This window comes from Melospiza melodia, chromosome 1 (genome assembly GCF_035770615.1).
Source record: "Melospiza melodia melodia isolate bMelMel2 chromosome 1, bMelMel2.pri, whole genome shotgun sequence".
Lineage (NCBI taxonomy): Eukaryota > Metazoa > Chordata > Aves > Passeriformes > Passerellidae > Melospiza > Melospiza melodia.
In genome coordinates this window covers 149,283,475-149,309,702 of record NC_086194.1, presented here as the reverse complement: position 1 = coordinate 149,309,702, position 26,228 = coordinate 149,283,475, and the positions used below count along the sequence as shown (strand labels likewise).

General features: G+C 41.9%; 1 protein-coding gene across 1 annotated transcript; it reads right to left on the bottom strand.

The window, feature by feature from the left end:
- AZIN1 (antizyme inhibitor 1) lies at positions 1–25,994 on the bottom strand. The gene is made up of 12 exons (XM_063171513.1): positions 25,702–25,994; positions 20,002–20,139; positions 12,736–12,933; positions 10,550–10,723; positions 10,116–10,288; positions 7,364–7,498; positions 5,790–5,871; positions 4,904–4,978; positions 3,683–3,848; positions 3,035–3,153; positions 2,646–2,860; positions 1–2,014 (listed from the first exon to the last, which is right to left on the bottom strand). The coding sequence occupies exons 3-12, from the start codon at positions 12,835–12,837 to the stop codon at positions 1,903–1,905; spliced, it is 1,353 nt and encodes a 450-aa protein (XP_063027583.1). The 5' UTR covers positions 12,838–12,933; positions 20,002–20,139; positions 25,702–25,994; the 3' UTR covers positions 1–1,902.
- Between the last annotated feature and the right edge of the window lie 234 nt (positions 25,995–26,228).

The window sequence follows — 26,228 nt, the reverse complement described above, 5'->3', positions numbered from 1 at the left end:
TTCAGACTCCAGGTTGGCTTTAATGGCAGACTGTCTTCAAGTACAGCAAGTATTTCTGCTCTGACCACTGCTGCATTTATAGAGAAATTGTTTTCTACTTCTCTGTAAGTTAACATAAAACAACTTTTAAAGACTGTATGACAGAATCCTGTTTGATTATATAACCTTAGGCAACTGTAGTTGCATTTAGTCAAAAACCACACAGCAGTCTGTCTTGTCTAGAAAGACCTCAACAGTAAATGGAAGAGCTTATCACTGCTTGACATGGGTCAGCTAGTAACTTCAGGTTAAAAAAACCAGAAAACCAAAACCAAACCAAACCACACATTCCCCCTTTAATTTACTCCCTTTTCACTTGTACATTTCATTACAGTAATGAGTGTTTCTTAAGACTGTGTCTCCAACACATAAGACATTTTTTATCTCCTAACTGGCCTGTAAAACTGTTCTGACAAATCCAAACTGAGAATTTACTTTCAAGTAAAAGTTCATTAAGTTTCATAAAGCCTTTCCTTGACAGAGTAGAAAATAAAATTTCCTCCTAGCTGGCACTCATGTGAAGTACACTTGCAGCCAAAGGGTATAAATTTTACCTCCAACTAAAGGGTTCAAAAAGTCCCTTCTATTGGTAGGATCCAGGCCTCAGTGCATTATTTCAAAACCCTAAAAGCTCCTTCTCCTCCTCCCCCCAGTCTTCAAGTAGGGAAACTTAAAGTGAGAAAGCAAGCAAAGAACCTTGAAGAAATTGAGAGGCTGCAGTAACACAATAAATAAATTCTCTGACCAGTTCAAGCAGTTCATTACTCAATGCACATATACTTGCAGCAGTCTGATTTACCTTTACATTATGGATACAGAAATGAAGTCCAGTGCAAGAGAGCATTTGAGGTTTCTGTAGTCTTGTGCAGCCCTACCCTAGAATCAGCACTATATAGAACTAAAGTTGAAAGTTAAGACTTTTCAAACAAACGCTATTAAAAAAGGAGCCAAAGGTTCTGTGACAACATGCAGAATTGGACTAACCCATGCTGCCTCAGGGCACTGCATGCACACAAGCTGGGACAACCTCTCCGTGCACACCCATGCCTAGTGCAGGTTAGCTGGTTGGTGTGAAAAACTGAATCTAAGGTCATGCTCTAAAAACACACCACAAATTGCCTTTTAGCCTTCCAGGAACTTACATGACTTTCACTTCATACAGATTTATCAATCTTAAAATGTTCACTGTTTAACACAAAGCCAAACCAATGGCTTGAGAAAAGAAAGCTTCTCCAATCAATCACATATACACCTACTTTATAGCTATCTGCCTAGCTCCTCCCAAAGTTAGCCTGAAAAACAGTAAAATCTACACAAAGTTTTATTGCAATCATACAAGGGATACATCACGGGTCAAATACAACAAATACTATGATGCAATTTTACATTTATTAAACTACAGTTCAAAGCACAAATTTACACATTCTAAATACACTAAAACATCTAATGAAGTCACACTGGTCTCCCACTGACATTTGATATATCTGGGCGAAAGACAATAACTTTACAAGACTTTTCTAACAGGAATCCTTAGTATAAAAACTGTGTACTTGTATGTAAACTGTTGAAGAACCCAAGTGATGGGTTTCCATCTCCACTAAGTCATCCATTTTGTTGCATATTTAACGCTCAGGGGTTGAATGAACTTGATTTTAAATTTGGACACCATTATCTAACCCTCCCACCCCCCACTGAATTGTAGCTGTAGCTTGTTTTGCCTGGTCCCCATTACTATTACTATTTTTTCAAGTTTTGAAGAGAATGAATTGAATTGAAGATTGTTCCATTTCTTCCAGATTGGAATGTTGACCAGACAAACTACAGACTTGCAACTGCAGGTCTAACTGAAGCGTTAATGCCTGTTTAAGCTGCAGTGGAAAAGCGTTCTTCCGGGCTCAGCTGAATGCACGAAGGCACAAAGAAGAAGTTCTTCATCAATGTGTCTGAAGCAATTCCAGCATCTTGCATCTCATCCCTGCAGCAGAAAAGGTCAAGAGATGTAACAGCAGGTTTTCAGGTTCAATTTCCCTTCAGAAAGCAGGCGCCACGCAGTGTGTGCAGCCAGCTGCCCCCGCATGGCTTGGCCCTGGCTCAGCAGAGGGAGCCCAGCTGTGCCAGTGCCTGGCACCCACAGAAACGCTGCCACTCGCCAGGCTGGGAGCACAGGGCCCTGCCTGCCTGGGTGCAGGAATGGGGTACCACACTCCCCATCACCACAACAGCATCACTGCCCTTCCCTCCCACGGTGGTGCCAACACTGCACACAAGCTGTGGATATGTGTATTAGGAAAGCTCAAAGGTTGATGTTAAACAGCTTTTGTTAAGCCAGTACAAGACTTGACAACTGCCACTGAACACACAGGTGAGATCACTCAGGTATTCTGCTTTCTTTTGTCAGCCCTAAAGCAAAGTAGGCATTTTATCAGAGATCTCAGTTTAGTCTCATCAGTAAAACAACAGAGACCCAAAAAAAAACAATCCACAAACTAAAAAGGCACATTCTTGCACTCAGCATTTCTCTGTATTTGCCACTGAATGGATTTCATAAGTGTACACTCCTGAAGGAAGCAAAAGCAACCTTGCCACTACCAAGACAGTTTCCTTACCAGTCACTGAAAGACATCATGTAGTAAATCAGTGGCCTCTGATAGTCGTTAAAGGTGGACTGTTCACCCAAGGTACCAGAACCCATATTGTCAAAGATCAGCCAATCTCCCACGCTCAACTCAGGAAGAAGACAGTTTTCCACAATTTGATCAAGCTCATCACAGGATGGACCCCAAAGGCTGCTTGCAAACAGAGGCTCATCTTCCTTGTATTTCTATATGGAAATGATTGAGGCAATTCAGGCTTCAGTTTATTGAACAAGAATTTTCAAATATATAGAAGGTTAATTTAATAAATAATATGCAATTATATATGTATGAAGTGTTAAATATATATTCAATAGACAAGGATAGAAAGGACTACCTCTGAAGAATATATAAGGACTCACCTTGTGAACCTCTGGGATAGTATTCAGTTTCTCAGACAATTTACTTGCAAAAGAACCATAAACACCATCATTTATGTAATATGTAAATACTGGTTCATCATCATTCCTGGTTTGCTCCACTGGAAGTAAAAAAAGAAGTTGTCTTGCATGCATGTTTTGTCATAAGTAGTCCTTTTGCAATCTAACTTAAGTCAGCTGCTGTCTCCTGACAAGGGGGTTCCATATATACTAGAATAGGAGAATTACAAGCAGAGTAATCTGTATGAGATCAGATTATAAATTCATTTATAATATTGAGAGGCTTAATCAAATTAATACTTGCAGTAATAATCAGTAGTAAGAATATAAATCCAGAGAAGCAGGGAAGTAGCTTGCTTTGTGATATGATTTTTAATGTTCTAACACAGAACCTTCTAACACAGCATCTGTGATGCACCCAATATAGGTTTAACCTAGTAAGGATACAGGAAGTGCCACACAAAAGTACCAGTGAGACACACAGATAACATATGGTCAGAATCCAGAAGGCATATTGCAGTGTAAGCATTAGGGGATGCACCAAACATATAAACAAACTAGTCAATCCCAACTAACAGAGGGCAGTTACCTGTACTGAGACATAACACAGAAAACAAATCCAACCCTTACCTCCAGAAGGAAGAAGTTTATCATACTCAACAGTCTTCTTTGCAATGACATTCACTGCCAGTGTAAATGCAGATGAAACATAATAACATCCAGGCTCTGCAATCACATTCACACCAGATTCCTTAGGAAAGTAGACATCCAGCAATGGCCTGATGACATGATTAACCTAGGAAATTGAAGTCAGAGGTAAGGCCAATGAACTCAGCTTACAGATGTATCACATAGACACTTCCAGTCAGCACACCAAATGCTTACTCTGCCCCTCCAATCTCTGAGAAATGCCTTTAACAGAGGTCCACAATTTATAAAAAAAAAAAAAAAAAGAAAACTGGTCATTCTGCTAAACACTTAGACTGAGAACCATGAGTCTGAGTACTACACAGTCTCTTTTCACAACTGATGCTCAAGCTGTGGTAGACTCACAAGTGCACCAGTAACTTCAATGCCCATCCAGCACATCAGATAATGTAAAATTACATATGAACCCACACAATGGGTAAAGGACCTTTTCATGATCAGTTCTGAATAGTATCATAGAAACAGAATTATTTAATACTAATGTTCATATATTAGGACAGATATGTCAAGATTAACAAATATTTTGGATGCATAACAGAATCATTAGAATTGAGAGAAAAGCCCTGATTGCTGTTAGCAACTCCTCACTTCCGCTGTGCTGAATTCATGGAGCCTGTGTTTAAGACAACATACCAGTGTAAACTGGGTATCCTGTTCTATGTGCCACTTCATGCTAAAGGTGGCATTTAGGCAAAATCAGAGGCCAGCCAAATCAAGACCTCTAGCTTTCTGTTCCTAAGCAAAATACTGGAAATTTTCATCCAGTAGCAACAGGGTTTATGATCCAAAGCATGCTAAGGCACCCTGCACCAAACCATGCAAGAGTCACTGGCTGGACAACAACAGTCAAGAAAAACCTTGAACTATTACTGCTAAGGCTGCTTCAGATAGCAATTTAATCTCTAGCACACTTAAATGAGCATTCAGCCCAGATGAACAGGATTAAAAAGAAGTCACAATCACCTCCAAGAAGGGATTACACTATCCATCAATCAAGAATACAAACCCAACTAGTGAGATCTTGAGTTACAGTCTAACATGGAACTTAACTATGCTTCAGCTATCAATTCAAGCTGCAGTTTGAAGGTTAAACACTTCAATTTCTTCAAAAGTAAGAGTTTCAATTTCCAACACATTGCATACCTCTTCCAGCTGAAGTTCTGAACCTGTGAAGCCCCCACCAATATCCAACATGTTCATCTTAAAGCCAAACTCTTCCTAAAATGCATAGCAGAATGTAAGTACACGAACAACAGTAAATGCAAAAAGATTTTGTTGCTCCTTACTGTGGTTTTCTGTGTATTTAAGCTTTTGAAACTATTTAGCTGAGTACATCTAATGAGGGAGTAAGGGCATAGTACAGCTCCCTTAAATCTAGAAGCAAAGCACTGGGATGTCAATAGAGGCTGGTTATACAATTCTCTGCAAGCCCCGCAGCGATATCAACTCCCATCTTCTGGCTTTTGTTATATTCAGACAGTATTTGCTGAACAGGTGGTGTATTCTGACAAAATTTTAGGATTTCACAAATTTTGTGACAAAACCACTGCAACAAATTTGCACAAAGATCAGCGAGATCCTCAGTTTTACTGCCCCCATATGTTACCAGCCACAGCTAAGGCATTGCAGTAAGAGTAAAAAGACTTGCAGTCTTCTCTGTGTAGTTTACAAACTCCTCACACCACAACAGATGCCAGCATACAATTGTTCAACTTCAATGTAACCTAAAAGCAACAGTTGTGTATTTACAGGACTGAGATTTGAATATCAAAAAGGCTTGACCCAAAGTGGGAAACTAATTTAATCAGAATGTAAGGCTACTGCCTGTCAGTGGAACAGTATTCATTACCATAATTAGGACAAAGTTGGTTTTACTTCTATCACACATCACAAAGCAGTATTTAGTCCCTTACTAAAAGTTCAATTTCCAAGGATTTCTTTTGGAAAGAATGTAGTTGGTTTGCTAATATAATTGGAATAGAATGGCTCCTCTACTGTAGCAATTGCATGTGAGTGTAGAGGTACTTACAGCCATGTCAAACACACACCGAGCATCAGACAGAGCATGAATGTATGTCTGCAGATCCTTGCAAGAGCCTGAAACATGAAATCTGAAAGAAATAAAACCACAGTAAATACACTGAACCGTGCAGCTTTCAGACCACACAAATAATTTCATCATATAAAACAGCAGCAGAAGCAATTCATTCCCCAATGCCCCAAAACAAGCTTAAATGATAATACACAGCAACTGTGCAAAGAAGCTCAGACCACCACTGCCTGCTATTGAATTTGTACTTGAGAACTGTCTTTCTCTTAATCCTAAGAATGTCCCACAATATTCTCATCTTTGAGAAACAACTGATTTAGTGAATTTTTCAGTCTTCACTATCAAAGTGGCTGAAAGTTGTTCTTCAGTAGTGCCAAAGCTGCAGAGAAGTACTGATGCCTACCAAAAGCTCCTGAATCCCCTCTTGTTCCTTGTTCAAGAGATTCAAGTACTGCCATATGCACTTAGTCACTGAGGTGCTAAAACAAGTGCCAGCATTCCCATGGGATTCCTCAAGAGGCATATGGTCCACTGGTTCTAGACAGACCATACACACACCCGAGCCACAGTGTTCTCTACTCCAAGTCTACTCCTTTAAGGAAGCAGACTTGGAGTAGCAAAGGTCACTTTTCAAACTTACTTGCATGAATACATGTGTGGATTTAAAAATTATTTGAATAAAAAATAATGCAGGAGACCCACGTTGTTTTTATAAAAGCTGGTTAAGACACTATACAAAGAGGAATGTTTTTTTCAGTAGTATCTATTCTTTTAAGATATTTGCAGTTTATGCTTTAACATCCATTTCAAGCAGATACACAACAAGACATTTGTGGTTTAAATCATCAAAATCTGGCTTAACATTTTTTATTGTCTCGATGACCCATTTATTTGCTTGGTTGCTTTCCTAAACAGTTATGAGCATGTGATGGATTTGTAGCTGAAGGCAGACAGAGCAGACTTGTGCATGCATTTTTCTCAGATACAGTAAAATAGCCATCAAGCTTCCAGGTAAAATACCACAGATTTGTACAAATTTGGAACTCTAGGATTCATTCCTGCCATCTGCAAGCCAACAACTTATCTGAGTATTTTGTCTTGATGTGATCAAAGAGTGATATAGAACCTTAACTCCTAACAAAATCTGACCCCATGTTCATCTTGTTCAAACCTATTCCATGCTGTACTAGCACTTCTGTTATGATGTTTATTGCTGGAAAAATACAAATCAAGTTACCAAAGAAGTTCAAGAGTACAGTTAGAGAATAGGAGAGGCTTCTAAACTTAATTTTCATGCTGACAGAAGGATTTATGAGACTTCATTTCCTATTGCTTTGATGCCTGTAATAGTTACTTTGTTTCATACTAGTTTGTGCTTGCAAGCAAAAGCTCATGATTCTAAATCAATATGATATTGTTTGTCTGGGGTTTTTGTTGATTTTTTTAAAACCCTGTAAAATAGTATCACCAGGGAAAAATCCTTTTCTCTTTTACATCTTAAGTACCTCATACAAATATCTACTCAGCCAGCAGAGGACAATGAAGTTACTCACTTGACACCAACTATTTGGACTCCCAGCTCCTTAGCACATTCCATAAGGTGCCTACAGTTCTTCAGGGTGGTGCCAAACTTCATATTCATCTCCTCACCAGCAGTAATGTCTTCTGTGGCAATGTGCAGTAAGAGCCTAAGAGAAGGGGAAGATGATTGGGGCAGTTGGTTTACATCATCAGCACATGTGAAGCCTGAAGATTGTCAGAAGTGTGTTGATTATGTTGTCAGTACTCCAGCTCCATCGATGGATGAATCAAGGCAACCTAATAATAACAATCCTGTACAGAGAAAAAACTAGCAATTAGGGGCTAAAACATGGAGCCAACAAGGACAAGGGATTTCGAAATGCAGCAACTAAGACTCTTGCAGCAGCAAGAGTCTGTTGAGTGCTGTAATAAAAAATAATGTTACCTTCTAATAAAGCATAGTTCCTCATAACATCAGTAAGACTAAGATGATTTTTCCCATCTCTGTACCCCTCCCCAGCCCAGAGGTTCCCCTTCAGTCAGACATGTATCAGATTTAGTTAAACTCAGCATCCAGGCTGAAAGCAAGCGCACCCTGGCCATATCACATAACCTCCCCTTGTGGCTGAGCACATGGACTCAGGATGAGGGGGTAGGGTGATCAGACCATTCCCTGCTCCTTCTTCCAGGACACTGTGGGGCACAGAGGCAGCAGGTACCATTTCTTACATTCTTATGCAGTGCAACACCTTCCTCTGTCTGGTCAAAGCCTCATTTTGGGTAGGTTTGGCAAACTGCAGTGCCAATGCTGACCTGTCTCTAAGTTAAAGTAACATTTGAGGGGCAAAGGCATGGTCACATCCAAACCTCTAGAGACATACCCCCAAACCATCCAAATTCAAACTGCTGTTCACTGAGAAAGCCACACCCCCATAAGATCAAGTAATTTAGTCATCCAGTAAACTAAACAGAGGTGGTGTCATGGCATACATGCAGACTGGGCAGAGCACATTGCAGATAACCAGGATGGGAAGTGTAAATGAGTGGAAGAAACTCTGCACATGGAGTGAAACAAGACAGGCAACAAACAGAACTCAGCCTGGCCACTACAGCTGGCCTAACATCTACCATGACTTCTACAAGTACTTTCCAAATGTTTCCTGGTGTGTTTAACATGCATTTTCTAAAGAGCAAAAGGTCCTAAGTTCTCAAACAGGTTGCCCTGCAATCCTTGTTAATTTATACCATTTCATCTTGAGAAACTGATGAGCATTTCCTTTCCCGCTTCTCACTAGCACAGAAAACTGTGTTCAAAAAATCTGCAGTCAAACAATAGTCTGTGAAGCATTTGGAAAAATGTGCTAACTGAAGCAAAAAACTGTTACAAGTCAAACTCTTTAAAATGTAGTAGAAAATTTCAAATCCATACTATGATTTGTAACCTCATATTAAGATTAGTCAAAACCCCTCCTTAAGACATCCAATGTTAAATTGACAAATTGTTATAGCAGCATTTATGTGAATCAAGGTATTTTCAAGCAAAACCCACTAAATCTGACTTCTAGAAATCTAAGAGTTTGTTAGAATCATGGAAATAAATCAACATAAAAACTAACAGAACTCTAAAGGCACCAGTGAATAACTGGTAAAACACTAATGGTTCAACAGTCAGTTTTAGCATTGCCAAGGCTTTCGAATCCATTAAGTATACCAGGGCCAGCAGTTACAGAAACGTTTACTTATCATGCATAACATTTTTGCACAGAAATTTCTCTCCAGTATGCAAAGCACAGACAGACTTCCATGAGGATGAAGTATAATCACCAGCAACAACAATATTAAATCTTGAGTCTTGAACAAAGAAAAAAACTCTCTCAAATACCACCACCCCCCAAAAAAAGCACCAAAACAAGTCACAGTTTTGGGAGACGACACAATAATCATGACTGTTCAGAACCAAGGAATTTGTTAAGGATATCAGGAATTCAGTTTCTCCAATGACATTTATGGAAAGCTGTATCTTCAATCACTGCAAAGCACTGTAACATTCACTTAGGCTCACTGTAACATCCACTTCACTCTGGCTCCATATTTCTTAAAGGCATGGCCCAAAGCTAAAGCATTCATATGTGAGAGATGTGATGTGAAATGACAGGAGTGCCAGTCAGTCCAAGAGACCATTATACATTGCCAGCAATAAAGTAGCCATATTTAACAGCCAGATTATCAGCTTTGACCACTTTTCTACAGAGCAGCTGAATTAATACCAAAGTGACTGAAAAAAATTCTCACTGTCTTAATTATGTGGAAATGCCTGTAGGTGTATTTAATAGACCTGCAGAGTGTGCCCAAACCCCAGTTGGGATCCAATGCACACAGTCATTTGCTGGTAGCTCAGCCCTGACTTCAGCCAGAGCCACTAATATCCACATACAACTCCCTGGAAGATAACACTGAAGCCAAAACAGAGCAGGAGGAAGATGTTATTTGCAGGTGATGAAATACTAGCCTTCTGAACTTTAATCCCTGAAACCTTTACATGAAGATTGCCCTAAAAAATAACTTTCTTCCAAGATTTCTCCCAAACCAAGGGCCATTGTATTAGGAAGCCAAGACTCAGTAGGAAAAGATGCAAAAAAGCTATTTTCAAGGAGACAGAAGAAGAACAGATACAAGTGATTTGTACTAAAGAAGCCATGTACTTTGCTTGCAACTCAAGCCACCCAGAATACAGGCAAAAAGTTCCCCCCACAATAAAAGCAAAACTAGGATTTTGACACTTACTTGGCATTTGGATGGTTACGTGAAATTTTCTTCAGCTCAATGTCATTGTCACAAGTCATGATGTTTATCCCAGCTTTTGCTGCATACTTGATCTGAGAGGCTTGCTTGCAAGGGTTTGTGTAGATGATGTTTTCAGGAGAAATGCCCAGGTCTTGTACCAATGCCATTTCAGACTGAAAAGCAGGAGCATACCAGAGTTTGACAAAGTGCACAGCATCATCTTTTCTGAATTTTTATTAGATGTGCTCTATTACCCCACTAAAGTGAAAACTACCTACTGCTTCTAGGGCAGAAGTACAGATTTTCAACAGCCAGTTACAAATGAATTCACAGTTCAAATTTTATTTATAAACATGGCACCTGGCACCAAAAAGATGAATTTACACCAGCAGACATATGAAAGAAAATAAGGCACACAGGCAAGGAAAACTTACTTTACTGGAACATGCAAAACCAACACCAAGGGTCCCCAGAATTTCGAGTACACCTGGAGTAGAATTGCATTTTACAGGGTAAAATGGCTTTATTGGTGCCATCACGTTCTGCCATTGCATGTTATTCCTTACAAGCTTTCCAAGATCTCCAACATAAAATGCCTTTTTTCCAGTCTGCAAAAGGAAGAATAGGAAAATAAAATGTCTGAACCTGTAGGTTTGCTGTCAAGACAAACAACCCCAAGTCTTAAAGAACTATGTACCTTTTTTTTACCCTGCTCTTAAGTTTTAGACTTGACCTTGAATAATGTTTTTCTGTTCAACTAGCAATTTGAACTAGTTTAAAAAAACCAAAGGGAATACCTACCACTTCAGAGATATTATGAATGCTATTGACAATATTCTGAGATTCCTGAATAAAAGATTCTACTTAAATGCCAAATGCTGATTTTATAAAAAACACAGATCAAGTTACACACTTTTTTCAACTTTTTATTTTCAGAAGTCTGCAGCTATTTATAGGAAGAAGATCCACTGGGATGAAAGCTTCCACAGTCTCAATGAATTTATATCTTATTATAAATGGAATAAAATCTGATGCACTAACATTATTTTAACATCTAATAGTTTGTTTTACTGAAAATTTGTCTGTTCAGGCAGTCAAGTTTGAGACTGTTCTCCACATCTTGTGAAGAATGAAGTTCAAAAGGAATTTTAAGAACTAGACTTCATGTTAAAGGTGACAGAATCAAGTACACAATCTTTAAGAAAATGCACAGACTTTTCTGGAATGTTATGTTCTGCACATCTGTTACAATATAGTCTTTCTCACTATGGAGTCATGATGCAGGTGTAGTGGATCAAACTGCAAACAGATCATTCCAGATTTGTCCATAATGTGCACTCAGTAAAAGTACTGTAGGTGAATGCCCTACTGTAAATCAATTAAAGACCATCACATACACATGATGGATCTGAATCAAGACTGTACATCAAATGTCAATTCTAGCACTTGACTTTTGCAGATCTGAAACTCTACATGTTGTGGCTTATTTTATACAAAGTCTTTATTTCTGTTTAAAAAACACAAATAGAAATTCCATCGGGTGGAAGCATACTGACCCCCTGTACGGGTCACCAGCAGGATTGGGATCTGGAGCTTTAGATCCATGGCACAGGCCTCTACCCCTTGAGCTAAAGGAGTAAATGAAAGCAGCAGGAGGCAGCTATCCTCTGTGAGCCAGCCAGTGGTTGGAGACATGACATGTTGCCAGTAGTTTACCTATTTATTTGCTAGACAGAAAAAGAATATTAGGAATCAGGATTTGGGAATCCTACACCTGAGTTCAGAAGGCCATGGAATTTAGCTATTTGATGTACTATAGTTGACCACTTGCACATGAATATTAGTTCTGATAAACCAAGGGAAGAGTGAGCAACTCACAGGTATGGCATATGAAGAACACAGGATTTGCTTAATGAAACATTTTTAAAGTTTGCTCTTTCTACAATTTTGTCTACAGAACAAAAGCTACATCTTCCTGCCTCCTAAGAAATGAGTGAAGCCTTATTCAAAAAATGACTACTGTATACACAGAATTATTCAACTTTCTTTCCAGTTGGCTGCTAAACTTCAGTAGCTTTTACAGTTTTTCTTGAGAGAACCTCACAATGTACTTGTACCAGAGTTTCCACAGGGGAGAAGGGTAACAGGAAGATGTATGAATATTAACCATGATGGCCCTCAAAAAATTTAAACATGGCTTTAAACAGGCTCAGCATAAATGTTTTTCAGAACTCCACCATATTTTCAAGGAAATAACAAAAAGGTTCTAACTGAATATATCCACTTGGATAATTTTAGGTGCTTGTTCTGAACCCCATTGCTAATAAAATCTCTTCAAACAGTGAGATGGGAACCTGTATTTAATTACATCGGCCAGACTACTTTCCTGATAGTGACACTCAGGGCAGTAAGAGCTGATGCCCAAATTTCCCCAACAGAATTCTGCCCAAAGCAAGAAAACAGCAAAGCAGCAGAATTAGAAGAGGAAACTACTTTATAAATAAGGTGAGTGAGGCTTAGCTGACTTTCTCTGTTGCTGTCAGCTCATCAGCTCTATAATACTTTGACCTAGTTTGAAGACTTAGGGAACTAAATCAAAAGATCTGGAAAGCAAACTTACATGAGTATGTTCATAAATACAGTTGTCAATAACATCTGCAAGAGTTGCTCCTTCATCCAACAGACCAATGGAGTAATTTGCATCCTCAATAAATCCTTTCATCTCAGCCGTATTCCACAAAGCCGACAGTCATAAACCAAGAAACACAAGGGATGGGCTTCCAAGCCTTAAATCCGGGTCCTTAAATTATGCAACAAACTGCAGAAAGAAGACATGTGTCAATGGAAAAAGAGGCACAAAGCACACCATGCTGCTGCTTAAAAATCAGCTTTCTACACCTGATGTCCTACAAACAGTAACACACCCTCTACAAAGACCAAAGATGTTTTTACTGTGCTCACCCTGCGTTTTTTGTCAGAGATATGGATAGAACAATTCCACTGAAGCCAAGAATAAAACAGAAGCTGGGCACTTTAAATCTGACACTATATGCACACTGATCTGCACTGAGTTTATGCAAACAATGAAAATACTGCAAGTGCAGCATAATTGTACAAATGCCTCAGCTCAGTTCTCTTCAAGTAAAGCATCTTAAGCAATGCTAGCATTCAAATGTGCAACTGGAAGACTGCCTGTAACAGAACATTCCTGAATTTGTTATAGAAAACTTGTACCTTGTTGATGAAATGTTAGCAGTGATATATTTGTACTAATGTTCTAGTTCTTTTGATGCTAATTTATAAGCACTTCATTTACATATTGTATTTATTAGACATTTATTTTGTTGTTCTGTTTATAACATTGGTTACAACATTTCAAACTGTTAATTGCAAAACAGAGGTTAACATAAAGAAGCCACTAGGCTAGAAGTAATTTAAAAAGTGATAATCTTAGCATGTAAAATTGTTATTAAAATAAAGTAATAGTTACAGTCTAACTTTATTTGCATCTTGCTTATCCTCAGCTCTTCACTGCAAATTAGCTTGGTAGTTAGTAGTTTATACAGTGTTTTCCAAAAGAATCTAAATCAACAAAGTCAAAACACTGAAAATACTGTTAAATATAGTCTTAGAATGCAGATTGACTAATCTCAAGTAAAAATCAGCAGACAATTACCAACAGCTGACTATATACCTTCATTTGCTTTACTTGATGAATAGAACAATCTGCAGTTCACATTCCATTAGAGTTGTGGGTCTTGTTTAAAAACAGCTTCTTAGCTTACATCAACCCACTGACCACATTTTTGTTTCAACTGTCATCTTTATGACTAACACAAGATTGATCAAAACCAGCTAGCTAACTAGATTCCTTCTCTATATGAAGACCTAAGGCTTTTTAATATCTCAACAGAAGTTGCATAGTACTTGTAAAAAAAGTGATGGTTGTTTTCTAAAGCCACCTGCACTTAGATTTACAATAGCAGAATGACTTTTCTAATTAAAAGTATTTATAGAAACCACAACCATTGTAGCTGAAAGCCAAAAATACTTCATTAAGACTATATAAATTAAGATAATTTTGGCTTCAAATTGTCACAGGGCCATGGTATTAACTCAGTCTCATGTTTCATCCACCACCTCCATACAGTAAAAAAAACTTCACAATTTGCAACACAGGTTTGGTTAATGTTGTTAACAATAGGAACAAAGTTACTTTGCTGTAGTTCAATACTACCACAACTAAGCAGCAGTTGCTCCTGCTTGTCATTATGCCAAATAATGGGAAAGGAGCCAGCAGGGTTTTTTATATGCTTTCTGCACAACTCAAACATGCCCCCTATGTTTGTTACAAGAGGCATTTACTGCCAGGTGAGCTAAGTCAGGGGCAGCAAGAATATTCAGGTCTGTTCAGAAGCTGAATGATAAAGACAAGTAGAGCAGATAAGAAATAGTTGTCTCACACATATATAGTGAGTCCTATGATTATTTAAGGGAATCCTGAAGATCCAAATCACAGAAGAGCAAGATAATTATCACATTGATGTAAGGACTTAATGAGTTATAAAAACAATGACTAGGTGGTAGACTATAATAACCAGAAAAGTCTTTAGTCAGTCATATCTCAGAAGATATTATATATATATTATATATATATACTATGAGACTAATAGCTAAACCTCCTTAAAAAAATACCACCACTGAACAAAAGAAGCTTGTGAACTAAGTTTGCCTTAGAATCAGTCCAACAAAGATGGACACTACAGTCATCTTCATAAAATATCCATGGTTTTCAGAGGCAGAGGACCAAAAAGCTGAGTTATCTTTTCTCCCCCCAGAAAGAAATGCTGGCATCAGCTTTTTACTGAAACATTTTAAGGAATTACTGTATATATAAGGGTGCTACTTAGCTAGATTTTTAAATTGTGGTTGAAGTTTTTTTCATGCTACAAGCCACTGCCTACACTCTTGCAGACAGTCCAGAGTCCCTTCCACCCCAGATCTACCCTACTGGAAGGTCTCAGCACACCCAGTGGAACCAGTCACAGCCCTGAATGATTTTTACACTCACCAGACACACATAGCTAATTGCTTGTACCTTGTATTTCAAATGAAGCAGCCCAATCTAACCAACTACACACTTTTCCTCTCTGAGTGTGGATGTTCATCTGAGTTACAGTGGAGTAGATTTAAGCTAATTGTTAGTAGTCTTAAAAGAGAGGCTTTTTTTCCCATAGTTAATGACTGTGGTGTCCACAGCTTTCAGACAGATGGTGTAGAAGTATACTTTCCTTCAAAAGCTGCCCCTTTAATTTTGGGGAGACTCAGTTCAAGTAAAGCATGGGGGGAGGATTCTTTAACACCAACTCCCAAAGCCACCACCAACAAAAAGAACAATTATCTAGTAAGTTAGTTTTGATAAAGGTTATTTCCTAAACAAGACTTGTCTCCTGCTCATTCATCAAAAAGCATTTTATGGCCAAGAGGCAGGTACCAAAAGGAATATATGCCAGTACAGATCCAATGACAACTGCAACAAACCATAAACAACCTGATATATCCTCTCTCCCAGCATGCTAAACAGTGATTGCTTTTTCTAAGCACATCCAAGACATGGAAGCTTCTCCTTTTAACAAAATTAATCTAGTAGGAAAAAAGCTAATGTTTGACTACTGTCCAATGTCCCCTTTTTGGACTAAATTACATCTCTTCAGTCTTGAAAGGAAGAATATTCTGCAAAGAAAAAACAAATTCCTAGAAGCACTGCTACAGCACCACTACAAGACAGTGGCTAGAGAAACAATTCTTTAAGGGGTTAATATCTCACAGTAGGATTTGGGACTCTGCTGTCACCTTATTCTGTCTTGACTGGTTCCCTCCTGAGGGGGATGAGGAGAATCAATGATAAAATTTGCAGAAGGAAATCTAAATGATGGTTTAGGACTTTTTTGATGTCTGTAAGATGAGCCAGAACTCATTAGAGCACAGAGCTCACTCCTTGCTGGAAATGCTGACTTACTGCAAGTCATTATTTGACAGACTTGGTGTGGTAACACCACCCATTCTCACACCTGAAATGTTAGTCTGCACAATGCTCCAGGACATATATTTTAAGTCAAACAAAAGCTGTCAAGTGGTATGAGACTTCTACATAGGCATGTAATTGCTTTCTTTGAAGTAAGCATTACATCCTCAGGCTCTTTAACACAATGGCTTCCCAGATGAAGAACTCAAAGATAAAAGTGTACATATTTAAACACTGCAATTACTGCAGACATCTGGAATAAAAGAAAATTAAAATTCTCTGAACAGAGTCTAAACACATGCTTGTCACATATAAGCATCCAAACACACACAATTTTCTTTTCTTTACATTGTCCAAACTATGTATTGTTTGGCCTAAGAAAAGAACTTTAAAAACTCCAAACACCTATAGGTTTGGGTCTTTCATTAAAAACTTCCTCTGCAAAAAAAGGTCTCTGCAAATGAAATGGGCTCCAAATAATGCCTCTCAACCACATCTTATAAAACAAAAGTATTTATGACCAATAAAAATTACGCTGATGCAAAAATCAAAAAGGGCTAAAACCAAATTATTTTCTCATTCCTTGCAATAGTGGTTCTTCAGGGGTAACAAATCAAAAAAAGAAATTTTGTCACTGTCACCAGCAATTCAGTACAGTCACCAGCAATTCAGGTATAGTAGAAAAGTATATATATTACATATATATACTCCCTATACATGAGCCCTCTGCTTTCAGTGCAGGGAATACCTACTTATAATGGGAGTATCTTTTAAAAAAAATCCAAGACACCATTTCACCAACTGTAATTGAGTTATCTGAACACCACCACTAACCAGCTGATGGAAATGCTGAAACAGGTGTCTTTTTTTGCATTACTCAAGTTACCTCTCAGCACAAATCCACTGAAGGTTGTAAGTAGGATACCTGCACAGCTTAGGTCAGTTGCAGCCTACTCTGTTCTCTCAGCAGCATTGCACACAGTTAAGTGAGCAGTGTAGAAAGAACAATTCTGCTGAAGCAAGCAACTGGGATAGAAACTGAAAAAACAATGGCCCATCCAGCATCTTGTACAGGAACAAAAACCTCCTTCTGCATTCCTCAAGTCTGAATACATTATTCAGACCCAAGAAGCTCACAGAGCTTACAAAAGAATGGTTACTCTTCTGAGTGCACATATACTTCCGTGGCAGCAGACCAGCACTTCTCTTTTATAACAGTGCAAACACTCACTTCCCTATTCCAGCTCCTTACTTGCTCAGCCAGTGTTAGTGCTTGGCCTCCCCACTGCCTCCATGACTCCCAGCCCTCCTGCTCCCCAGCTGCCACCAGCTCCATCTACACTAAGCTATGAACTCCCAGCCCTCCTGCTCCCCAGCTGCCACCAGCTCCATCTACACTAAGTTACTAAGGCTTTCAAAATTAGTGTCCTGGACTGGCAATTAGTGACTCCAGATAGCTACTGCTTCCACTTGGCATAGACAGGGCTTGCTAATACATCAGACTTCCAGCATTTCTGGCCAATCAGATGGGGGAATAAATAGAAGAGGTTTTAAAGGAGCAAGACTTCAGGCCACAGTTGCTGGACTGCTCAGGGAGTGAGAGCTTGAAGAGCAGACAGAACTAAACCCCAAGTCTTCCCCTGCCAGTGCAACACAAGAAAAAAGTGAGATGAGAAAATGATAAAAAGGAAGTGAGTTTAATGGAAATGTAAGTACACCTTCAGACAGAAGATTTTTATTTAATTCCACTGGAACATTAACATATAACATTACAGTTATATTTAAAAGCTCACTTGACCTTTTTCCCATTAAATCACTTTGCAAGTTGAACAAGACAAAGTACCAATTAGCTCTTTAACTTGCATGCTAGCTGCATTAGCTGCGTCAAGGGAGATGTAAGTTAGAATTAAGAAGGAAGTATTTTACAGAAAGAGTGGTCAGATACTGGAATCATCTACCCAGTGAGGTGGTGGAGTCATCATCCCTCGAAGAGTTCAAAAAAAGACTGGATGTGGCACTTGCTGCCATGATCTAGTTGAATTGTTAGAACATGGGTTGGACTTGATGATCTTACAGGTCTCTTCCAACCTTGAATTTCTGTGTGATTCTGTGATTTGAGGCAATGACCTGTGCTTCAGCACACCAAAACAGGTGCAGACTTCCTGGCAAACACCACTGCTACTTACATCACCACTACATTCAGTACTGAATCACTTCTATTTGTGTACAGTACATAATTGCTGAACACTAAATAGATCCAACCTCAAAATAAATACACATTATCTGAACATTCAGCTGCAAATGAAGCAAATTCAGTGGCATTTCCATTCTAGGGCAACTTACACCTTGTATCATTTGTCACAGCACAGGAGTCTACCAGTTAGAGAAGGAATATTTCAAAGAAGGTACCATAACAGCCTTCATCTCAAGAGTAAGAACTTCTGACACAGCCAAAATTCTCTTCAGTTTTAGAACAGTTTTAGAAATTAAGATGCATGTATAGTACGTTAAGATTGTATACTTTATTCACTCCTTCTAACACTTCTTCTGCCTTTCCTAGCTTTTTACTACTTTACTTATTCCTGTTCAAATGCAAAATGTCATGCAAGAGTTTTAGCCACATACAAGAGCAAACCAAAACTTAAACTGAACAGGAGAGGCAATTTTTTCAGCTATTTTGCTTATAAAAACCACACCTTAAACATAACAGTGATATTCAGAAAATTCTCAGTGTTAATTGAATTTACTTGACTAGAACAAAGAACCAGATATATGAGTTAATTCAGTAAGTTTCAAACAAAACAAAGAACATAACCTCAGGAGATAGAGCCAAAAGTCAGGATAAACCAAGCTCATCCTGTGCCTCAGCAATTGTGGTATTTTCAAAGAACGAGTTTATCTACATTAAGTACCTTATTAGGATGCATACTAACACAACTGGCATTTGGAATCTTTGTGGTCTTTAAAAAGTACCTGGCTCACTAAGATGTACTTAACCACTTGCAAGTTCTACATTAAAAAGCATTCCATAATTTATAGGTAGTAAGCCAAACAAAAATGCCTTCAGCTAGACAGGAAAAAAAGTAATACTGTACAAATACTGTATAAAGTCAGCTTGAATGCATTTGTAATATCTGAGTTAAGACTATTGTTAAAAACCACATAAAACTATTTCAAGTTAACAGAACATGAAAACCACATACATTTCAGAGTTTTCTGTGCTCCTTAAGATCAGCTAAGTGCATTCATTTGTTTTCCATTATCATGGTCCTGTTTTCCTTTAATACCTATTTGCCACTTCAAAATATAAAGGCATTTATAACTGTACACATTTTCCATCCAACATTAAATTCCACCTTCTACTGTAACCCCACTACAACTATTAGTGGAAATGGATAGTAATTAACAAATAATGGAGACAGGCATTTGGGAAGGCACACCCTTCATGATCAGCCTGAGTTACTGTTCACAATAGCAAATCTTAACTATTTCAGTATAAACTACTTAAACTATACTGTACTTAGCAAGTCATGAGTTGATGTTAACGATCATGCAGACCAATTCTTGACTTCAGAATTATCACTGAGACTGAAGTTACAGCATTTTATTTCAGGATTTCTGCAGCCAACACCCCTAATTCAGAAAAGTAGCTTTATTTACCAAGTTTACTGCAGAATTTCATCAGATAATTGCACTGAGAAATGTGTTAGGTGAGTAAAATGTTTAGTTTAGTCCCCCTCGCCATCCTGAATGAAAGTCCTATGTAATTTTGTTAATCTACACCCAGACCTTGCTTATCAAAAAACAAGCTGTGTTTTTGCAAGTGCTTATCCTCCTGCATACAGATGAAGAGAGACTTACATGGACAAGTTAGGAGATGGAACCCTACTATCATCAGCTAGGTTCCCAAGGTGGCTCAGCGTTGAAGTCGAACTGCTCTCTATAAAGCACTTCTCCTAAGCCCTCTGGATAGTTGTAAACTTGATCAGAGATTTTGCCCTGTAGGGAGAAAAATGCACACAAAAATAAATTTCATAGCCAGAACAGAATAAAATCTTTATCATAAAACATGTAACAAATGCCTTTTCAGTAGTGCTTTTAAGGAGGCTTGTAACACCCCACCATGAAAGTTTATAATCACATCAAACACCCAGTTTTCAAGAGTTAATATAAACTCTGAGCCAGAACAAGGCAGACGTACAAAGAACTGCTAAAACACATGAGACTGCTTATTTTACCTATCTTTCACAGTCTGAATGAGAAGATTTTCAAAACTAATGGCAAAGATCTCTACATGATCCTACTGTAGGGTAAGCATGCCTTAAGACTGGATTACTCTCCCAGAAGTGTTTTTAACCCTGTAACCACTGCATTCTTCCCCTCCCCACTTCCTTTCTATTTTAGAATTCCCTTGCCACGTTCCTACTCCCTCTGCTGTGAATGAACATGGCATGTGGGTGAAAAAGCTATGTGGGTGAAAAATAGTGCTTTATATAGTGAAACTGAACACCACACAGACAAACCCAGAAATGAGCAAGACAGTAAAAACAAAGTAACTTATGCTTGCCTTTAGGAATGAGGAAACATTTCAGCTGGCCCTTAAGGGCTATTACACACATCAGCAAAGCAGCATTTTAAAGTACAACGCTAGCTTACTCAAGGTAAAGCACTCACACAAACAGAACAATGAGCATAAAAGCAGTCAAGGAAACATTTATTATGCCTGTTGAGAAGTTATTCCTCCTAAAAGCAACAATAATTTTCATTCAATTAAATACACTACCGAACTGATCACATGTAAGCCCAACATACAATAAAGTTTCTACAAATTCACTGTGACATATGGCATGAAACACAGAACATACCAACCTATTGTAAAAATGAACCTTTGCTACCTTCATCATTTAAGTAATACTGCATGGGCTCACTACAAAAGCCTGACTTTTGGGAATCACCCAACACAAAAGATCATGGCCATGTTGGTTAAACTCCTGAAATACACTTTTCCACTTAATTCTTGCTACTGGAAAACTAAACTAGTGCACTCCATGAAGCACTGCATAACACACAGAAGTAATGCAACTTGAGGGTAACTGTTTCACAGCAACTCCCACCGAGCAATCCCTGCAGCTTTACCACATAAATTAGCATTTACTAGCATGCAACATTAAAAACAAACCTCAATGCTTCAAAATTGAGATATTACGGAATTTTGCCAGCTAGAATTAATGCATATGTATTACATTTAAGCTTATCCTTTTCTTTCACTAAAGCAAGAAGTTAGTAACATTTAGTTCTGCACACAACAGGAAGGTGTGGCCAACATTTAAAATTAACTGGTAGTTACACTACTTCCTATTGCTATTCTGATACATACAAATTTTCCAGTGACAGGAATTAAGTTTACCTTCCTAGCCAAACAAGTCATTAAACACAAGTGCTTCTAGGTAGACCACACAACCTTCAGTGCAAAACTTAAAATGCAATGCTTCAGCCAAATAACATCTGCAATATTATGCCAATAAATATTCTCCCATGTCTCAAGGAGGAAAGTTTACAGTGAAAATTCCTGTGGAGCAGGAATGAAACCCAACAATTTTCTGTAGCAATAGTTAACTTTGAGTTGTGCCAAGTTCTAACTGTCTTTCAGAACTTCTCCTAAATTATATTTACGTAAAGGATCTCCACAAGCAAAATAGTCTGACTGCTCTTTCTGTGCAGCTTTGCCACTTCTAAACATTCAGAGGAAAATGGAACAATTTGAGCCTTTCCAATTGCAGTCACTTTAGTCTATTTTAACCAGCAGAAAGGGATTTTGCTGTTGAGTGGCAGAGCTGGGCTACCACTTTAAGTACAAGTGTGTTAGATGTCCATAACCCCTATGGGCAAACCCAGTTTTACAAAAAATTGCATGTGTTATCAACCACAATGAAACATTCCATGTTTAAGGGTTTTAAAGCGGGTATAAAAGTATTCTTTGCTAAGCAGTGAGCTTTGAGTTGTGGGAATAGTTAGCAAGGTAGATCTGCCTTTTAATATTCAAGTGGCACCTATATGCACGTGTTTATCTCTCATCTGTTGGTATACTCTACTAGCAGGTTCCTGAGGTTTGACTACAGCTCAAGCAACAACAGTCACAACTCACCTGAGGACCCAAATCACCCCCCAGCTGGCAGAACACCTGCACCCCTGCAGAAAGCCCAAAAGTGTCCAGCAGGGCTGGGCTTTTTCCAGTTCACCGGCCCCTCTCACCTCCCTATGTGTGATAACAACAGGCCTACAAAACCAAGCATCAATCCATTTTCTTGAAAAAAAAAATAAAATCCACTGCATCTGTTTCTGAGAAGAGACCCTTTAGTGGCTTGAGCAAAAATATCCATTAACCAAACCCTAAAAATCTAGAATTACAATGACCTTGCACATTTATACCAAGTGACAGACTCCAAGGCACCAACTTACTCTGGTTCCCAGAAAAACCTAGGTATTTCTGAGTTACAGTAAGCCTCTTCCAGAGCAGGGAGAGGACACTGTGGCAAGGGGATCCCTGGGGGGAAGCAGGTCCTGAAGGAAGCACAGGTCCCTGAGGAGTTCTCCATGAACCACACTCTTGCTCCTGTGATACATCAACAGCATCTAGAGCTGAAATCTACCATTATACCTCAATTAGCGCACTACACGATTAAGCCTCGCTTCTAGGGAAGGACAGTCTTAATTCTCTCCCAGAGCACTCTGTCTCCCCTTTAATTTGGAGAGCTGGAATCGTTTCCAGCAGCACTGCTGCCATCACACACCTGCAGCAGCCTTCCAGGGAGCAGAGAGAGGCACGAACTGCGGGTCCAGGGGCCGCCTGCAGTGCTGAAAGGCAGTAATCCTGCCTCTGGCCTCCAGTAAAACTGTGCCCACAGGAGAAACATTCCCACAGCTGCTCACCAGCAAACAACACCCTCCCCCTCCCAAAGAGCCTCCTTTTTCTGGGGTTTAACAGCTTCCCCTGGAGCTCAATGCCCAGCGGGAGGGATGGGGGGGAGCAGGCCGGGGATCTCGGCCTAGAGGAGGCTGAGAAGGGAGCTTGCCACAGCCAGAGGCACGCGGGGAAGGGGCTGCCTTGTCACAGGCATCAGCAGCATTGTTCACACGGTGACAGGAAGGAAAGAACTAGACTGGACCAGTCCAGACTGGAACAAACCCCTCCTACCATCACCATTATTCACAACCCCCACCTCCCCCCCAGCACCACTGCCTCCCACGTTTATCCAAGGAAGAATAATGGGCAAGTGCAGCGTCTTCAGAGACAAAAATCCGGCAGCCGGGGAGGGCAGAAGAAGTAGGGCAGGACTACCCCCCAATCCACTCACACACAAGAGACCCAATCACGCATCTGACTAGATGGTAGGCATTTCTACACTGTTTTATTGGCCTTTACACCGTGTTTTCATTCAGGGTGGCTACAACCGACTGGGACTACACAATTGTATCCTGGTTAGTCACCAGAGACTGCTGCAGAGGTCTGAAATGCAGCGCTTCTCCTGCCTACAGGCACAAGGCAGCCGTGCAGGATTTAGTACTGCAGGGGATGCCTTCAGAAAGGCTCAAAAGGTTTAAGCTCACTTTCTTGCCTCTTCACCACAACGAGGTAACCCTCAGCACACACAGGCATCTTCATGGGCTCAGACTGATGACTGGATAAGATCTGCAGTGCTGTCCAGTACTCAGCCATACCAGCATCCTCTTCAGCCACATCACAACCCTGCACTTGCACCGTTCCACTTCTGCATGCATGAGCCCGCTTGCTCACCATGCCTTCAGCTCCCCTACCACCACAACAGACACCTCTACTGATCTCCCACCACTGTAATAACTCTGCTGATCTCCTATCAAACAGGGAACAGCACTGCAGGCAACATGCACACACTTTGGCTACCCGAACATTCAGGTGCACACACTTGACACACAAGAATTCAGCTGGTAGCTGAAACAGCATCTCTTCTCCATACTTTCCAAAAGCCACTAGTACACCAGTGGCCAAATGGACCAAAATACATTGGCAGAGACAGCCAAGCCAAGAAGGTTGAGCTCAACCAAGAGACCTCCAAAAGGACCAGCGGCACCAAACCTGCTACTGCTACACTAAGGGTCGGACCAAGGGGAAGGGTAAAGGGTGTACCCGTGAAATGACCAGAGAACTACTCCCCGGGCAAAGGGAGGGGACTGCTACCGGGAGGGAAGGCTTCCCCTTCCACATGCCGGGTGACCGCACGGCCCTTCAGCGTGCAGGCAGTCCCGGAAAGCGTCACTTGTGCAATGCCATTACGGCTCGGGCGTTGCTCTGACAGCCGGCGCTGCCGCCCCGCTCCTCGGCGTGGCCCCTGCTGACCATGCCGAGGGGACAGGTGAGGAGGCCTCGTGCAGCTCAGGTGAGGGGAAAAGTGGAGCATGGCAGCGGGAGCCCGGATGGATAATCACGCTCACAGAAGCACAACATGGCCCCTGAGAAGCAGGCGAGGAGACGCCGCGGCCATGCCACCAGCACTTCTGCCTCTGCCCGCGTCAGGCTGCCCGCGCTGAAGCCTGTCACACACGGCTGCCCCCGGGGGCTCGGGGGAGCGCACGGCGTGTGGGTCACACGCGTGAAGGGAGCCTGCAGCACCCGCACCGCAGCCCGTACTGCCAGCCCGGGCTGCTGCCACAGGGCATCGGGCAGCCCCTCGCCCTGAGGGATCCAGGTGAGGACGCCCCTCGGCCCCCACTCCCAGGCAGGGGCGCCCTGCGAGAGGCAGCAGCGCCCGGTGGGCGCGGGTCTCCAGCCGCGGGCACTGCCCCAGCTGCGAGGGGGAAGACACCGTACAGCCCCCCTCCGCAGGAATCCGCCATGTTAGGGCGGTCGCCGAGCCCCCGCCGGCCGCGAAGCCGGCGGTCCCGCCGCCCTTCCGCGTCCCGAGGACTGCGGGAGAGATGTATTGGCGGCACCGCCGCAGCGTTCACCCCGGTGCCCGGCCTCCGCTCCCGCCCCGTCACCGCTCGCACGCAGCGCTGTCCGCCATGTTAGCGCGGCGGCCGTTGACCCTCCGCCCGCCGCCGCCGACACCTCCCGGGCACGGGGGTCCCGCTGCCCGCCAGCTCGGTCCCCGCACTGCGGCCCCGCACCGCCCGGCGCGCCGGGGGACGGGGGGAGCTCCGGCTCTGACTCATTCCGCCGTTCTCCATATGCCGCTGCCGGTGGCAGCCGCTCTCGCCCCACGCCGGCGGGCGGAGAAAGGGCAGCGGGAGGAACTGGCCCCAACCCCAAACCTCCCCGGCAGTCACCGCCACGGTACTGCCCGCCAGCTGCCCCTCCGCCCTTTCCGGGCACCACGACCACTGCTGCCCGTCCGTCCCTGCGCCGCCCCGAGCCCCAGGCCTGGGCAGAGGGAAGCCCCTAACGCTACCACCCGCCGCCGGCGACCACGGACCCTCCGGCCCGGTTCGGAGCTCGGGGTGGGCGTCGCCACTGCTTCCCTCCCTCACTCCCACCACCACCCCCACGGGCGACGAGAGCCCCAGGACTCCCGCTCCGGTACTCACGTGAGATAACGGCCCGAAAGATTTGGTAAATCGTCTTCTCTTTTTAGGCGGAATTTTTAAAGAGGGATGTGGGAACCTACAGCAGAAATACAGGCGGCGGCAGCAGCGCCTTCCAGGGCCATAGGCTGCGGGGGCGGCCGGCGGGGAAAGCGCAGCGCAGCGCTGGGACCAGAGGGCACAGGCGAAGAGAGACAGAGCCGGAGCGGGCCGGGGGCTGCGGTAGCGGCGAGCGGAGACGGGAGCGCGGCTGATGAGCTGCGAGCGAGAGAGCGGAGTCACGGAGCAAGAAGAAGGGGCTGTCGCCGGCAGCACTTTTATAGAGCGGGCGGGGGGGAGGGCGGGACCCGGGCCGTCGTCACCGCACCGGGGGCGGGATCCGCCGCCTTCCCCCGCCGCGGCGGCCGGGGCGCGCTGGGCCGGGGTAGCGAGGCTTCTGTGTCCCCCCGGCGGGGATGGCGTGTCCGCGGCGGGCCGCCCGCCCTGGCTGGCACCGAGAGCGCTGCAGGAGCGGTCAGGTCTTTGGTAGT

Excerpts from the sequence above, each read along its gene's own strand:
- AZIN1 (XM_063171513.1), bottom strand. The coding sequence starts at position 12,837 with ATGAAAGGATTTATTGAGGATGCAAATTACTCCATTGGTCTGTTGGAT. Across the intron at positions 5,872-7,363 it reads GTCCAAATAGTTGGTGTCAA|ATTTCATGTTTCAGGCTCTT; the intron begins GTGAGTAACTTC and ends TATTTCTTTCAG. Across the intron at positions 3,849-4,903 it reads CAGAACTTCAGCTGGAAGAG|GTTAATCATGTCATCAGGCC; the intron begins GTATGCAATGTG and ends TCAATTTCCTAG.